General features: G+C 53.4%; 1 protein-coding gene across 2 annotated transcripts in view; it reads left to right on the top strand.

The window, feature by feature from the left end:
- Nucleotides 1-16,960, top strand: part of Fbxo41 (F-box protein 41) — a 31,350-nt gene extending 14,390 nt beyond the window's left edge. The window contains exons 2-13 of one of the 2 annotated variants that reach the window (XM_048416581.3): nucleotides 2,744-3,787; nucleotides 6,095-6,320; nucleotides 6,787-6,860; nucleotides 7,088-7,446; nucleotides 8,206-8,447; nucleotides 8,621-8,736; nucleotides 8,859-9,011; nucleotides 9,141-9,236; nucleotides 10,973-11,091; nucleotides 11,266-11,424; nucleotides 13,281-13,396; nucleotides 13,509-16,960. In XM_048416581.3, coding sequence (XP_048272538.1) covers nucleotides 2,889-3,787; nucleotides 6,095-6,320; nucleotides 6,787-6,860; nucleotides 7,088-7,446; nucleotides 8,206-8,447; nucleotides 8,621-8,736; nucleotides 8,859-9,011; nucleotides 9,141-9,236; nucleotides 10,973-11,091; nucleotides 11,266-11,424; nucleotides 13,281-13,396; nucleotides 13,509-13,571 — 2,622 coding nt within the window. In that variant the 5' untranslated portion in view covers nucleotides 2,744-2,888 and the 3' untranslated portion in view covers nucleotides 13,572-16,960. The remainder of the gene's footprint in view (nucleotides 1-2,743; nucleotides 3,788-6,094; nucleotides 6,321-6,786; nucleotides 6,861-7,087; nucleotides 7,447-8,205; nucleotides 8,448-8,620; nucleotides 8,737-8,858; nucleotides 9,012-9,140; nucleotides 9,237-10,972; nucleotides 11,092-11,265; nucleotides 11,425-13,280; nucleotides 13,397-13,508) is intronic. The other variant, XM_085690555.2, reaches the window with a different exon arrangement.

Raw genomic sequence — 16,960 nt, 5'->3', positions numbered from 1 at the left:
GGTGCTTAGCAGGTAAAGAACATCACCACTCAGCCTGACAACCTAAGTTTGAGTCTGGATCCCAGATGGTGGACGGAAAGAACTGACTCCCACAGGTTAACTTCTGGCCTCCAGATGTGTGCCACGGCATGATCATCCACTGTACACAAAATAAATGGATTAAACATAAAGGGAAAAAAGTCACTAACTACCACAAGGTCTATTCCCTGAAAAAGGAAATCATCTTTATCTCTTAATTTCCCAGAGTTTCCCCTCTCACACCCCCGGGTACAAAGAACACAGACCCAGTAGAAGTGTAAAAGAGTTGATCATATGCCCCAGTCCACATAGAGAGACTGACAAAGTGGGAAGGGAAGGCAGCCGCCCCAAGATCAAAGCAGCATGCTGATAGGAGGAGGCTAGGCGCTGGGTGGCCATGGCAATATATATCCATGAGGAAATGGCAGAAGGCAAGCAGAACTCTCTGGAGCCCATTAGGAAAGAGAGGTAGAGCTGAGAGCAGCCTCAAGGTGTGAATCAGTGGGAACAGAGGGAGGCCATAAAGAGGCTGGAATCAATTAAGAACAGAAAGGCACAGAACCCTGAGGAAAATCCACCCTGGACAGTATCGTGGCAGCCTATGAAGATGGAACGGTTAGGCATCAGATGGCTGAGAAAGTGGGTGAAGTTCTTGATGACAACTGCATTGTCCCCAGAAGGGCACCACGCCCGAATTCAGAGTCAGTTAAAATAGAGAAGACAGTGAGATACGTGAAGTCCCAGGAGGGGAAGGGTGAGAGCCACAGGTGGGAGGATAGGACAAGAGTTGAGAAGGATCCTGGATGTAAGAATGGGTGGGCTCCTTTGCAGGAAGGGTGTGAGAGGAAAGACAGTAGAGCCCTTGGAGGGAAGAGCAGAACGCTCAGTGGAGGAGGCAGTGCCCGGAATGGCGGGCATGGGAACAGTGCCATCTACAGCATCATAGGTAGGTGAGCATCCTGGTCCCTACAACTGAGTTCTAGTGGATCTGCCTGCATGAGGGATGTGGTCTTCAGAAGACGAAGATGAAACATCTGTTTGAGAATCTTCTAGGATGTCACATACATGAACTGGGGGACGTGGGGTACCCCAGGGTTCATATACATGTCTTGATGATTGTATCCACACAGGCATGTACAAACACAACCGCTACAGAACACTCTCCAGCACACAAGGTTCCTCCCCGCCCCTTCCCAATTCACTAGAGACATAAGCCTTTATTCTGACTTGAACTGCTATCAATTTTGTCTGTTTTTGCCTTCCAACTCTGGAATCTTGCAGTATGTTCTTTTTGGCTTCCTTCCCATAATACTAAACATATTCATCTGTTGTTATGGATACTGCTTCCTTTCTTACTACAGAGCAGCAGTCCATTATGAATATACAATCAACCCATTCTACTATTTTCTTGTTTGAGATCTTCTTAATTCTGTGACAATCCTCATTTGGCAATTCACTTGCCTTGGCCTGCTGAGTGCGGGGATTACAGATAAATGTTACCAAACCTGACTCCCAGTCTGCTGTTGAAGAATGCTTGGGCACTTTTTTGTAGGTTGCGAATCATTGTAATTAAAATTATTTCTTGAAAGCCAGGCGGTGGTGGCGCACACCTCTAATCCCAGCACTCAGGAAGTAGAGACAGGCGGATCTCTGTGAGTTCGAGCCCAGCCTGGTCTACAAGAGCTAGTTCTAGGACAGGATCCAAAGCTATAGAGAAACCCTGTCTCAGGGGAAAAAAAAAAATCGAATTTATTTATTTATTTTTGGGACAGAGTTTCTCTGTGTTGCCCTGACTGCCTGCTGAGTGCTGGGATTAAAGGCCTGTGTCACCACTGCCCGGCTCCTTTAATAATTTTTTAAAAAATAATTCCTTCAAGCCAGGCACAGTGGTTCATGCCTGTAATCCCAGCACTCAAGAGGCTAAGAAAAGAGAATTCCTGAAAGTCTGAAGCCAGCCTGAGTTACGTTGTGAGTTCCAGGCCATTGTGAGTTCCAGGCCGGGAAGTCTAAGGACTGAAACTCTTTCTTAATCAATCATCAAACAACTTTGTAACAACAATAATCATTCATTTTTGTTTCCATGAGGCAGAGTCTTAAGTAGATCAGGCTAGCCTGTACTTCTCTATGTAGATGAGGATAATCCTGAAGGTCTCCTTGGCTTCACTTTCCAAGTGTTGGGATTAGAAGCAACTGCTCCATTGACAAGCATTTTTTTTTAAATCAAACATTCTTTAAATTTTTTTTAAAAAAATGGTTTATTTTGTGTGTATGAGTGTTTTGCCTGCATGTGCATCATGTACTTGCCTGCTGCCAGGGAAACCAGAAGAAGGCAACAGATCCCCTGGAACTGGAATTACAATGGCTAGGAACAATTAATTATGTTCTGGAAACCAAACCCAGGTACTCTACAAAAGCAACAAGTGCTCTTAACTACGAAGCCATCTCTCCAGCTTTTCAAAACAGTCTTAATTTAAAAAAATAATAAAAAAAAATTTAGGCCTAGTAATCTCAGCACTTGGAAGGCAAGAGCTCAGCCTGGGCTACACCTGGAGTACCATAGTCGTTCCACCCCCCCACTTCGGGGGAGGTCACACTCTCACGCCTAGGTCCCAGAACCCTCCATTCTAGATATATCCATGGACCCAGGGTACAGGATTGCTGAACCTGGTAGTGGCGGATGGAAGCGCGGCTAGAAGGCTGCTGAGCCTCACCTTTTCTCTTCTAGCCTCCCCAGGTCCTGGCTGTTGGTGACCAAAGTCGCCCTGATCCCGCAGGCCGGGCCGGGCCCATCCGCGGCCCCCCATGAGCGCGCCGGGCTGACCGGTGAGGCGGCCGCGGTGGAGCCGGCGCGACCCGAGGGCGGCGGGGCCATGGCCTCGCTGGACCTACCGTACAGATGCCCGCGATGCGGGGAGCATAAGCGCTTCCGGAGCCTGTCGTCGCTGCGCGCGCACCTGGAATACAGCCACACCTACGAGACGCTCTACATTCTCTCCAAGACGAACAGTATCTGCGACGGCGCGGCCGCTGCAGCAGCAGCTGCTGCAGCAGCCTCCGGTTTCCCGCTGGCACCAGAGCCCGCTGCCCTGCTGGCGGTGCCCGGAGCCCGGCGCGAGGTCTTCGAGAGCACGTCCTTCCAGGGCAAGGAGCAGGCGGCAGGATCAGCGCCCGCGGGGCCGCACCTGCTGCACCATCACCACCACCACGCGCCGCTGGCTCACTTCCCCAGCGACCTGGTGCCCGCCAGCCTTCCCTGCGAGGAGCTGGCCGAGCCGGGGCTAGTGCCTGCCGCACGCTATGCGCTACGAGAGATCGAAATCCCACTCGGTGAGCTGTTCGCGCGCAAGTCCGTGGCATCCTCGGCCTGTTCGACGCCGCCACCCGGGCCTGGCCCTGGTCCTTGTTCCGGGCCCGCCTCCGCATCGCCAGCGTCGCCATCGCCTGCCGATGTAGCCTATGAAGAGGGCTTGGCACGCCTCAAGATCCGCGCGCTGGAGAAGCTGGAGGTGGACCGGAGACTGGAACGGCTGAGCGAGGAGGTGGAGCAGAAGATTGCGGGCCAAGTGGGCCGGCTACAGGCTGAGCTGGAGCGCAAGGCCGCAGAGTTGGAGACTGCGCGACAGGAGAGTGCTCGGCTGGGACGCGAAAAGGAGGAGCTGGAGGAGCGCGCATCTGAGCTCTCACGCCAGGTGGACGTGAGCGTGGAGCTGCTGGCCTCGCTTAAGCAGGACCTGGTGCATAAGGAACAGGAGCTGAGCCGCAAGCAGCAGTGAGTAGACGCTGGGGGTCCCGTGGAAAGGTGGATGTTACTCACTTATCCCCGCACGTGTCTGGGGTGTCCCCATGTAGTCAAGCTTTGGAACATAAGTTCTGAGTCTGTAATGGTGGGTTCTGTGCCAGTGGGTTCGAGTGTGTTGTGATGATTTGGGATCCCAGAGTACATGTGTTTCTTCACCTTCGATAGCCAGCCCAGGCAGCTCTTGCATTTTGGTACCAGAACTTCCCTTAAGCCTACTCAAAGAAATGGCCTAGCTCTCCATGTCATATTATACTTCGTAAAAGCATGCAGACACAGTTGCATCGCTCCCAGGGATCGTAAACCTGCTTCCTTCTGCCTCCTTGCTCTTGGCTTTTTTTTGGGGGGGGGGGTGTCCAGACAGGGTTTCTCTGTAGCTTTGGAATCTGTCCTGGAACTAGCTCTTGTAGACCAGGCTGGCCTCGAACTCACAGAGATCCGCCTGCCTCTGCCTCCCGAGTGCTGGGATTGAAGGGGTGCGCCACTACCGCCTGGCTGCTCTTGGCTTCTTGAAGGCCTTTCTTGTATTTCTGGTTCTACCTTGAACCTTCTCTCTGGGGTCAGGTTGCCACCTCCAGGACTGTCAAACTTCGTGTTCATCGCAGTCCTAGATCCAACTACACCGTATCTGGTGTAGACTCTGGCTATGTAGTCTTTGAACTCATGGTCCTCCTGCCTCAGCCTCATGCATACTGGTATTATTGCCATGCACCACATTTAGCTTTCCTCTACTCAGCCATCTTTACTGGTTACCTCTTTGCTTCTTTGCTCTGCCAATGAAGCATCACAAACTCCATAGAGTCAGATGTGATGTTTGTCCTCGTTGCCATGTAAGTTCTATGTGGACAGGGATTTCCTTTTTTTGTCCAGTAGTGTTTCCCAGTATCTTGAACAGTGCCCGGCACTTGATTAACTGCTTAGCGAATGCATGAATGTGGGTAACTTTGAGGGTGCTGTGTTTATGTACCCCTCAGATGCTGGGGCAAACTATAGGAGTGCGTTATGTTTCTCTCTGTGTTGATGTGACTTCGTGCACTTTAATACTTCTGATAGTACGTGCGTGTGTTCGATTGGGTCGGTAGACTTGAGTCTCCACGCTTCTTAATGTATTTCAGAGTATGAGTGTGCCGTGAGAGTGGACATGATTGTGTACATAGTAACATGCCGGGGACTGTGTATTGGGCCGAGTGAGGACATGTGTTCACAGCTATGAGGCTCTCAGTTTGTGCCTGGATTTGTAACTATTGAGACCACAGGAAACTGAGGATGTCTATGGTACTCTTCATGTGCCTGGAGGTGACTATGTACAGGAGGAGCTTGTCTGTGACTATGTCTTCGGAGAGCTGGTGTATTTACTTTCCTTGTTGCTGTGACAGAATACCTGATGTAGATTAAAGAGCTGCCAGTTTGTTCCCTGGGTCCCGTAAGGAAGGAGGGAACGGACTCCTTCACATAGTCAACCAGCCCCTGCACATCGGTTGGAGCACAGTTTTAGTTAAATTTTTGTTTTGGACTTTCGGTATTTTTTATGTGTATGAGTATTGTGCTTGAATGTATGGCCTCTAGTGTCTACAGAGGTCAGAATAGGGTGTCAGATCCGCTGAAAATGGAGTGGCTGTGAGTCAGTATATGGGTGCTGGGAACCAAACTCAGGTCTTGTGCGAGACTTAACAAGTGGCTGAGTGATCTCTCCTGCCACATGTATAAAATTACATTTAAAAAAAAGCAACTTGAAGGAAAGCAGGGCTTACTTCAGCTCACCCTTTGGGGACAATCATGGCAGGAAGGGTGTGGGCTCAGGAGTGTGGGGCAGCTGGACAAGGATGCTTTATAGCAGGAAACAGAGCGATGGAAGCTGCTGCCCAGCTTGCTTTCTACTTTGTATTCAGTCTGGGTCCCGGACCATGGAATGGTGCCACCCAAATATAGGGTAGATCTCCGCACCTCGGTTAACCCAGTCTAGAAACGTCCTCACAGATGTGCCCAGAGGTTTGTCTCCTGGGTGATTCCAGATCCTGTCGAGTTGATGGCAGTATTAACAGTTGATGGGTATCCAGTTGTGTGTGTTCTGAGCATGTGGAGACTTGTGTGTCTGCTTGCTTGTGTTGTGTGTGTGTGTGTGTGTGTGTGTGTGTGTGTGTCATTGTGTGGACCTGAGTGCTGGGCATTGCCCACGGGACCACAAGCAGACACTCTAGGCCACGGCCTGACTTTCCTCCAATGAGAGTTTTGAAGGCAGTCAGACCAGAGGCCTGGGGTAAGAGACTGCTCCCGGCCCAGGGAGGTGGTGCAGATTGACCAGTTCCTGAAGGAGACAGCAGCTCGGGAGGCCAGTGCCAAGCTGCGGCTGCAACAGTTCATTGAGGAGCTCCTGGAGCGCGCAGACAGGGCTGAGCGCCAGCTGCAGGTCATCAGCAGCAGCTGTGGCAGCACACCCAGTGCCAGCCTGGGCCGAGGAGGTGGGGGCAGCGCCTCAGGGCCTGGGGCGAGAGGCCCAGGCAGAACGGTGAGTGTGCACATGCCCTGCCTGCTCACCTGCTCGTGTGGTCCCCACAGTCTTCCCCAACACCACCCCAACTTGCCTCCTTTGCCTGCCCCCACCCACCCAGGAGCAACCCCAGGCCTCAAGTGGGAGGGCGGTCCACCCTGACAGGGCGGGAGTGCCGGTTCTGAGGCCGCCGCAAGACTGCTTCCGTAGCCTCAGCCTTCAGAAGCCCCTCTCTGTATTTTTCTGTAAATGAGAGCCTAGGAGCCACAAGCTGGGCCCTGGGAGGCTGGGTGGGTGCATTGGGAGGGATTTGGGAGCCTGCCTGTCTGGACTGTCCGTCTGTCCATTCGTCCATCTTTCCCAACTTTATTCTTCTCTCTCCTCCTTCTTTTCTTCTCTCCGTCTCCCTCTCTCTCCTACTATCGCCTTCTTCTCTGGCCTCCTCTGCCCATTCTTCCTCTCCCTTCCATTCTGGGGGCTACAGCGAGAACACCATGCAGGCCCAGCTGTGCCAAGCACATACGCCATATCTCGGCATGGCTCCTCTCCCAGCACAGGGTAAGCCTCGGGCTTGGCCCACTCCACACAGCCTTCCCTCACCCTGGACGGTCTGCTGGCCCATCAGAGGCTCACCTCCTTCTGTGTCCACCCCCCTGGTGTCACCAGTCTGCCTTTCCATGCTCGGGGGATTTTTGGAAAGCAAAACAGTGGGCTCCCCTTGGCTGGTGGTGAGGGGCAGTCCTGTATCCCTCAGCCTTCACTATGCACTCCCCCACCCACCCCAGGGCCTCCAGCCGTGTACCAGCTGCATCCCAGAGCTCGGGCTGCTATGACAGTGACAGTCTGGAGCTTCCCCGGCCAGAGGAAGGGCCCTCGGAGGACAGTGGCCCTGGGGGCTTGGGTTCACGGGCCCAGGCTACCAACGGTGGTTCAGAGCGGTCCCAGCCCCCTCGTAGTTCAGGCCTGCGACGACAGGCCATCCAGAACTGGCAGCGCCGACCGCGCCGTCACAGCACCGAGGGGGAGGAGGGTGACGTCTCAGATGTGGGCTCCCGAACCACTGAGTCAGAGGCTGAGGGCCCCTCTGATATTCCACGCCCTGGACCGTCTCTGGCTGGGCCCTTGAACAGCTGCCGGCTCTCAGGTAAGACCTGGAAAAGTGGGTAGAGAATCCAGCCTTCCAGGGTGCTGGGTTGTCTCAGGGGACACAGGATGGAAATGATGACCCTTGGCTCTATACCTCCCTTACTCTTGTCTGCCTATAAAATACTCTTCAAGCTTGGAGCAGGCCTGCAATGACCCAAGGATGCTCATTCAAGGGGGTCTGTGTACACGGTGGGTAGAGGAGACAAGCTGCTTATTTTGGGCTCTGAAGTGCCTGCCGCAGAGCAAGAGTTTGGGGGAGTAGCCCTGTATTCATGTGGAAGGCTTAGAGGGTTAGAGTCGGGGTGACCCTCCAAAGGAAGGCTGGGGAGGTAGTTCAGTTAGGACAGTGCTTTCTAGAACCCATGAAGCCCTGGCTTTGATACCTAGCATCTCAAACTGGACGTGGTAGTCCACATCTCCAATCCTAGTACTCGGACAGCAGATGCAGGATAATCAGGAGTGCCAGGTCATCCTGGGCTACCTAGGGAGTTCAAGGCCATGCTGAAATACACGCGACACCATGTCTGAAAAGGTTTTTGGCGTGTAGCAAAGCAACAGATAACCCTTTTCCAGTGAGTAAAATTTGGGGTAGCGAAGGGGAAAGCAGAGGCCCTGCTGTCTTCCCTGGGAGCTGGTCCCCAATGTGGGTCTCAGACTCACTCCTCCCACCAGCTCCTGCACTGCCCCAGCTCCCCACCCCCAGCTCCATACTGGCCTTTTACTCTCCCCTATCTCCTTTGGCCCTGGTGTTCTGCAGCCCGCCCTGAGGGAGGCAGCGGACGAGGTCGGCGAGTGGAGAGAGGTAGCCCCTCACGCTCCAATGAGGTCATCAGCCCAGAAATCCTCAAGATGCGTGCTGCCCTCTTCTGTATCTTCACCTACCTGGATACCCGTACCCTGCTGCATGCTGCAGAGGTCTGCCGGGACTGGCGCTTCGTGGCTCGCCATCCTGCCGTCTGGACGAGGGTGCTGCTTGAGAATGCCCGAGTCTGTTCCAAGGTGCCTGCCCCTGCCCTCCTGGGAACCCAGCTTTTACCAGCAGTAAAAGTCTAGTCTTTGTAACCCTCACTGCCCTGGTTGCCCCAAACGCTTTCATGGTGCCTCCTACTCAGGGGTAATCCATCACCTGGCAGTCGGGTCTATGTCTGTTCATATCGCTTGATCTTCCCCAGTTCCTGGCGATGTTGGCTCAGTGGTGCACCCAGGCCCACTCCTTAACGTTACAGAACCTGAAGCCCCGACAGCGGGGAAAGAAGGAAAGCAAGGAGGAATATGCCCGCAGCACCCGGTGAGGCCTGCAGTGGGGGGTGGGTGGGTGGGTGAGTGAGTGCTGCTGAGTTTTAAGTGGGGCTACTTCCCAGATGAGGAAGTGACTGCCAGCAGTTCCCTGACCTCTTTGCTCATCCTCAGGGGCTGTCTTGAAGCGGGGCTGGAGTCCCTGCTGAAGGCGGCCGGTGGGAATCTGCTCATCTTGCGCATCTCCCACTGTCCCAACATCCTCACCGACCGGTCACTCTGGCTGGCCAGCTGCTACTGCCGTGCCCTGCAGGCGGTCACCTACAGGTGTGTCTTCCTTTCCCGAAGTGCAGCTCACACCTTCTGGGCCTTGGTCCCTAGCTACCACATGGTCGTGCCTCTTGGTGGGAACAGAGGCCGCTAAGATGGGTCACTAGTGCTTTGGCTTTTTCCCAGGAGTGCCACAGACCCTGTGGGCCATGAGGTGATCTGGGCCCTAGGTGCAGGCTGCAGAGAGATTGTCTCCCTCCAGGTGGCGCCACTTCATCCCTGGTAAGTCCAGGCAAGGGTGGGGGTTGGGAGGGGACAGCAGGGGACTGGGTCTGGGACCGAGGACTGAGCAAGTCAGCTTTTGGGAACAGATTACACACAGTTGGTCAATGTACTGATCATAAGGAGTAGGGCCATAATATGGGAGCTGGAGCCTCTCTCTGGCTTGCTGCCGGTGCCACTTCAGTCTTTTTGTTAGATATTTGGGGTGGGAATTGGGTATCTGCGGGGAGGTCAGGGGACAACTTAAAGTAGTCTTTCCTTCCACATGGGAGTCTCAAATTTCCGTCATCAGGCTTGGTGGTAAACACCTTTAACCTCTGAGCCATCCTGGCAGCCCAGCATTGCCACTCAGACCTTAGTCTTGCGACTTAGATTATGAGAGCCATTACTGGCTCAACGATGTCCTATCCATGGAGACTGTAAAGTTCATGGTATGTGTGTAGTCAACACTAGCCTGACATAGGATAAGCAGGTCAGGGAAGTCAGTAAATACGACATAGAGAGAGCTGGGTGTGGTGTCACACCCCTGCCATCTCAGCTACTCCAGAGCTCAGTCTGCGCTCAGGCAATGTAGCAGGATCCCATCTCAAAGCAAGAACAAATCGGTTGGTGGTGGTGACCCCAGGGTTTGTGTGAGTCAGCCCTTATTCTACTCGGGACGTCCTCAGATTCCCAGGCTTCTATGCCCTGCCCCTTACCCTCCCAGTATCTCCCCATATGCCAACTCTTCCCAGGCTCTCTAGTGTGCTTTCTCTTATACCCTGGTGGAGTCTCTCATGTGGTCCCCTACTAGGCCCCCACTGCCCCCTCACCTTGACTGTAATATCCGTTCTGTAGTAATTTCTACTTCAGGCTCCTCTACTAAACTTAGCTCCCAGGGCAGACTCTATAAATGTCCATTTCTGTGTCCTTGCTACCACGAGCATATCAGATGATAGATAATATTGACTGAATGGATGTCGAGGGATGAAGTTTGGTGTAAGTAGGGCCAGCAAGCCAGCAATGATGAAAGGCAGGCTGGGAAACATCATGAAGGCCTTGCTAAAAGATGCAGATTGGTGCATCTTACCTAGAAAATACTAGGAAGTTTATTGGGGATGTTGTCAGTTTTAAGAACGGTGTCTTGAGCCAGACATGGTGGTACACACTTCATCATCCCAGCTCTGATCCAGGAGGATCAGGAGTTCAAGGTCATCCTCAGCTGCATCGTGAGTTTGAAGTCACTCTAAACAAACGAACAAAAAAAAAATAAGGGTACCGGAAGTTAGGTGTGGTCTGTAACCTCAGTCCTTGGGAGGCTGAGGCAGGATTGCTACAAGTTCAAGGCTAGGTGGCAGGGGCAGATTAAAGTCAGAATACTAAATGTTGTATGTCATGGACTGTCTGTGCTTCGAGGGTGGGAGCTGTCTTCATTGTCACCCTGAACTCTAGGGCCTGGCTCAGCTCTCTGGCTGTAAGAGACACTGATTGCTGCCAGATGAGTAGCTGGCCACCAGGTGCAGGGTGCATGGCGACCGGGGTGGGGCTCTGGTCTACGGCTGTTTCTGGGTGACTCCAGAATCTGAAGCTGTCAGATGTGGTAAGAGGGGAGGGGGCAGAGTCAGAGATAAGCTGTTTTCTGACCTGAACAGCTGGACTGTTGGCAAGGTGCTTGCCTGAGCACGGATAGGGACCTCCAGGGATGATCTTGGGGACTGCAAAGCCTCCCTGACCACTCTTCACTGCCTGTTCTTCAGCCAACAGCCCACTCGGTTCAGCAACCGTTGCCTGCAGATGATTGGACGTTGTTGGCCCCACCTCCGGGCCCTGGGTGTAGGTGGTGCCGGTTGTGGGGTACAGGGCCTGGCCTCACTTGGTGAGTCTTTCCTTGGGATTGGAGTGGGTAGGTAAGAAGCAGGCAAGGGTGAAGCGCTGCCTATGCAATCCCAGCAGAGTTAGGGGCTGCAGTCTGGGGGATGGTGAGGGACTGAGTACTGGGCAGGAGGTGGGCCAGGGAGTTTGTCACCAGCTTCTCTTCTTCCTCTCCTAGCAAGAAACTGCATGCGGCTACAGGTCCTAGAACTGGACCACGTGTCAGAGATTACCCAGGAGGTGGCGGCCGAGGTGTGCCGGGAAGGTCTGAAGGGACTGGAGATGCTGGTGCTCACAGCCACCCCTGTCACCCCTAAGGCCCTGCTACATTTTAACAGTGAGCAATGGGAGTTTAGGGGTACAGAGCAGGGTGTGGCTACAGCCTGTCCTTGGATATGTCTTGAACATTTTGCAACATTGAGTGAACTTGTCCTGGAGACAAACAGACAGTTGCCTGTCCTCCCAGAAAGGGCACCTATGATGTACCAGATGGTGCCACCAGAGTCCGACTTGGTGAACGTGGAGTTATGACTTACTTAGAGAGCACGGATGGGGGTTACTTACAGAGTGTAGTTATTCCGAAGCCACGATACCACTCAAGTCTTAGCACAGAGGACGGCTCCCTCATAGCTGCATGGGTGGAGCTCGCTCAGAGTCTATTGCCTCCAAGTGCAGCTGCAGCAAAATTGCACACATCTGGCAGAGATGGGGAGGTGGGAACGGCTGATAGCCCAGGTGAGGGTCTGTCTGGTGACTCTCCAATTCTTCTATGAGGGAAAATCAACAAGATTGGTCTTGCAGGTCCTCCGGTGAAATGGTAAGGGCTGTTCCAGCCTCTTCCTTCTACAAGCAGGCAGTGTGTGTCCTGTTGCTCTAGCCAGCACTTGCTGCTGCTGAGGCAGACAGAGCAGCGTTCTCCCCGGCTCATTCCACATCTGAGGCAAGGATGGAACTCCAGGCCCAGCGGCACTTAGTGCCAACTGTTTAGCTGCACAGGATAGCTGTCCTTTCATGCTGGCCCACAGTGGCACCGTGAGTTGTGTGTGTGGTGCCAGGAATCCCTGTGTGAGCCTCCCACCGGGGCAGAGGCCGAGAGCAGATAGGCAAAGAAGCACCAAGGGTTTCTGTGCTGCTCTCTAGCGCGTTCCTTTGCTTTCTGAATTCTGCGATCTCATTTTTTGACCTTCTGGATGGTAAAGGACACAGTATGTTTAAGTCCTCAGGGACATAGCTTGCGGTAAGGACTTCACTCTGACTCCTCTGCTCACCCATCTACTCAGTGATTCCTCTGCCTTCACTGTGGACCACTGCTCAGGACCACTGGCCTTGGAAGGTCTCCATGCAGACTGACAGTTTCTTGGTTTTTCCCACCAGTACTGGGATTAAACCCAGTGCTTTAATGTACTGCAAAGATTTGTGCGCCCCCGCCCCCCAACTTATGAGACAAGGTCTGTCTACAGTGGCCTTGCTGAACCGGAACTCACTCTGTAGATCAGGCTGGCCTCGAACTCATAGACATCTGCCTACCTTGTACCCCACTGCTGGGATTGAAGGCAAGCACCACTATGCCTGGCCTTTCTTTTCATTTTTATTTGGAGACAGTTTCACTAAGCTGTCTGGGCTGGCCTTGAATTTAATGGTCCCCCTGTCTTAGTTTCTTAAGTAGCTGGCCACCATACCTGTTTCTTTGACCACATCACCTCCTGGGGCCTCCTCTTACCTTCCTTCAGCCTCATATCCACCTAATTGGTCCACCAGAACTACTACTTAGCCCCCCAGATCATGCTTTCTAGGTCCCTCCTAGCCCCTGACCTTGTGCCACCTCTCCCTGATATCATGGCCAATAATTGTTGAAGCCCTTGCTTCAGGAAGGCCTGATTGCCCCCATCCACCCCACCCAGTCTCAGTGAGCAGCTCGTCATTTGCAGCTGCCCAGGTCATGGTACAAGCTGTCCCCTCTGCCAGAGAGTTGCTAGAGCACTGAAGAGCCTGTGCTCACACACGTGTCCCAGGACACATGTGTCCCAGGTGTCCTCCCGCCTTAAGATGTCAGCTGCAGCCAGCACAGGTCTGACGCTCTGCTCTTGTGGCTGGCTGGTGTATGTTTCTCAGGGGGCTCTGATCTCATTCCTGAGAGGAAACTTGCAGCCCACTGCCCTTGCCAAACACTATCCCTTACTTGCCTTCGCCCAGGCATCTGCCGGAACCTCAGATCCATTGTGGTGCAGATTGGGATTGCTGATTACTTCAAAGAGCCCAGCAGCCCGGAGGCCCAGAAGCTATTTGAGGATATGGTAACAAAACTCCAGGTGAGAGGTGGGCTCTGAGGCTCCAAAAGACCCCTTGGCTGGGGCTGGTGAGGGTGGCAGTAGTTCACCTGCCCAACACCAAGGAAGAGCTAACCTAGGGCTCTATTTACAGGCTCTACGAAGGAGGCCTGGCTTCTCGAAGATTCTGCACGTCAAGGTGGAAGGTGGCTGCTAACCCGGGTGAGGGGCTGCAGGGCCCCTGCCAGCCCCACACCAAGGCACTCTTTGGACCTCTGGAGGGGGCCTGGCTTGGACTAGACCTTGGGAAGTCTAGTGTTACACCAGGTTCCAGACAGTGGTTGAGTACCCCATCCAATCAAACAGCAAAGTGACAGGTGACCCAGCACCGCCTCCCCAGGGCAGGGGCTTGGACAGAAGCTGCCCTGAGACCCCCATGACATCCCTAGCTGGAGCAGCCAGCAAGGAGCTGGCATACCAGCACCTGGCTGTCACCACCACTCAGAGGATCTGCAGTAACCACCCAGCAGCTCCTCAGCTGCTCAGGCAGGTGTCCTTCCTGAGGCCAGCTCCTGGTCAGGAGCCTCTTGTCAGGCCACAGGCCAGAAGGAGCTTAAGGCAGCTCAGACATGGCTAGGAAGACTCTTGGTCACTCCCTTCAGACAGCAGGCCCAGGTCCGCATTCTCCAGTGATAATCCAGGCAAGCCTAGGAACCCAGGTAGAAGGTTAGAGGAAAGTTGGGGCAGGGCCATAGGGATGAGTTTGAAAGGGTGAAAAAAAAATGTCTACAACTCCCCAGGATGAGGCCCACATCTCCCTGGCAGGTAAAGGACTGGCGAGGTGGAGGAGACTACTATAAGACCGAGTTCTCATTAACACACCCAGAACTAAGTTTAAAGCAGTCCCTATACCTACCGCTCCCTGCTGAGGGACCATGGAGGGGGTGGGGGTGGGGGCTTGGGCCCCCTGCTGGGCTGGGCATTAGGGAGAAAGGGGGCCTGATTTACTTAACAGCTTGCTTCAGGCCAGGAGTGAGGCACTGGTGCCAAGGCAGAGAAAAGAATTTCCACAGTCCATCTTCCTGAGTCTTTACAGCCCTGGGCCGAGACTACAGAGAACTTGGGGCAGGGTGTCCCAGAAGTCTTGGAGCATCCCCAACTGAGTTCCTCCTCTCACAGTGGCTGAGGCTTGAGTCTTGGCAAAAAAAATTTGGGCAGATCTTTCAAGTAATAGATACCTGACCTCTTGTCCAAATCTTAGGGTTTTCTTTGCTCCTATGCAAGGTGGGATCCTCTGGTCAGCTTTCTACAGCTGTGCCACAAGCTGGCCCGAGCATGAACCCTGCCGTGGGTTGCCACCTACCAAGTCCCTTCCATCGCTGTACACCCTCCTGCTCAGTGCTCCCAGATCTTACAGCTCTGCCCATTTGTCATCATCACTGAGTTGTGGCTTGTTCTATCGCTGTTCTTTGAAGACTGGAATGCCAAGGCTGTCATGCTGGATACTCCATGCCTAGTCCTGCATGAAACCTTGGCTGTGTGGTATCTACACCCCTACCTCTCACAGCTGCCTCCCCAGCCCTGTCCCCAGGAGTCACAGGCAACAGCACAACTTTCCTCGCCTTCAGTGGCTCAGAAGGGACGGGGAGGTGCCCTTGGGGTCTAGCTGACTTTCATAGGTCAGTTGTTTGCCAGCTGCATCCAGGTAGTCCCTGCTCCCTGTGACTCCAAGACCAGAGGTGCTGCCCTTCTGTCTCCTGGATAAAGCACAAAATGATGTGGTAGTTGGCCAAGTCTGCCCCCAGGGGCTTCCATTCCTCAACCCCAGGATTAGGACATCTCCCTGGACAGGGGAGGTACTAGAATGCCTGGTGTTGAGGGAAATAGGTCAGGGTGCAGTCATCAGGATAGGAAGCAAGGTCAAGAGGATAGTTTCAGGCTCTACTACATCCACACCACATCCTGATCCATGGAGAGGGAAACATATGCCTTTTGTTGGCACAATTCTGCCCTCTGAAAAGCTGTTTCCAAGAAACCCCACGAGGTCTCACCCGTGTTCTTGCTCTGAGTAAAGGTGGGTAGAGTGAAAATTGTAGATCTACCAACCTAAGTGACAGGTCGCTGTGTCCTGGCTGAGTCTTGGGCATCATAGTCTTCAGGCATGCCTTGAGAGCCAGCAGCTCTGCCCCCCACTTGTGGTTCCTTTGCCTTCTCCCCAGGGGACCAACCCTGCTTCTGGATGCTATGCTTGTTTCCATCTTTAGCAATCCAGAGACAGAGTTGGGGATGGGCATCTGGCTTCCTGAGAAGCACCTTAGCCCATCCTCAGGCGCTTAAAGAGCCCTTTGTGTCCTACACTTAATAAGGTACAAAAACCATGAGGACGCACAGGTCCTATGGAGAGGGCTCATGGATGGCAGTCACCTGGCTTCTCTTCCATTCCTACTCCTACCACACAGCCCGGCCCTAGCACCTGTGAGTGTAGCATGTTTGGCCTGAGTACTTCATGCTTATGCAGACTGCTTCTCCCCCACAGTATGGCAAAACTATAACAATGTACGCACTCCTGCTCAGAACTCCTGCTTTCCACCCATCAAGAGAAAGCACCCTGAAATCAGGTCTTTTTTTTTTTTTTTAACCCTATGAGAACAGAGGCCAAGCTGGTCTCTCAGGAGTTGCCTCAACTCTAACAGGTCTCCTTCCCAAGGCCTGCTGCTCCAAGGTTTGGATCCATCCTTTGCCTTTCCTGTTCCCAAGCCCTTATGTAGAATGCTTCAGAACAGAGGCAGTTAGCTGTCAACCCGTTTCTGTAAGGCGCTATGTTGAAGGAAAACTTCCCAGAGTGACAATTGGTGCCAAAGACATAGTTTCTGGTGAACTTGGAAGAAGTGTGACTAAGTGGGATCTAGCCCAGTGCCCAGGGGAGTTAACCACTGATGAGGTCTACCCCAGCCTGTCAGCCCGATGAACTGGCAGTCTTTCCGTCCTCGGTGGCCATACTTTCTCATCCAGCCTTGGCTCAGGCCAGCATCTCTGTATATATTACTGTGTAGTGTGTATATTTACTCCTGGGCAAGTGAGCTCAGTTGTAGTCCTTGCCCAGGGACCAGGCTGAAGGTTGGGTGAAAAGCAGAATATTAATTAGGCTTTCCTCAACTTTTTGGGACCTTAGTCTAAGACTGCCCGACAATCAAGCAGGCACCCCACCATGAGGTCAGCTCTGGGCCTCTGCCCTTACCACAGTCCTGGGGGGGAGCGGAGGGAGGCTTGGTCTGGAACCCCCCTCGTTGCTACTCATCCCTGGCAGGGGTCTCAGAGGGCACTACTATGGGACAACTGACCCCAAGGCCTTGCCTTCCCTGCACAGCCAGGCTGCACCCTGCCCCAGCACAGCAGGCAGAGGGGAGAACAGCAGCTTTTGGATTTACTTGTTTCTAAGGTGGTGCCTGTACCTCCAGCCCCACCCAGGCATTGCCATCCCAGCACTTTGCTCCATGTCACCCAGATGCCCTTTGCCGAATGTATTGAGCATATGTATTTAAAAGGACTCATGGGCATCAGAGAATTTATGGTTCTGTATCCAATAAAAGATGAAACTGAAAATAA

Source organism: Myodes glareolus, chromosome 6 (genome assembly GCF_982192425.1).
Source record: "Myodes glareolus chromosome 6, mMyoGla1.1, whole genome shotgun sequence".
Lineage (NCBI taxonomy): Eukaryota > Metazoa > Chordata > Mammalia > Rodentia > Cricetidae > Myodes > Myodes glareolus.
Note: the sequence above shows the minus strand (reverse complement) of the source record. Positions and strands in the feature narration are given on the sequence as shown.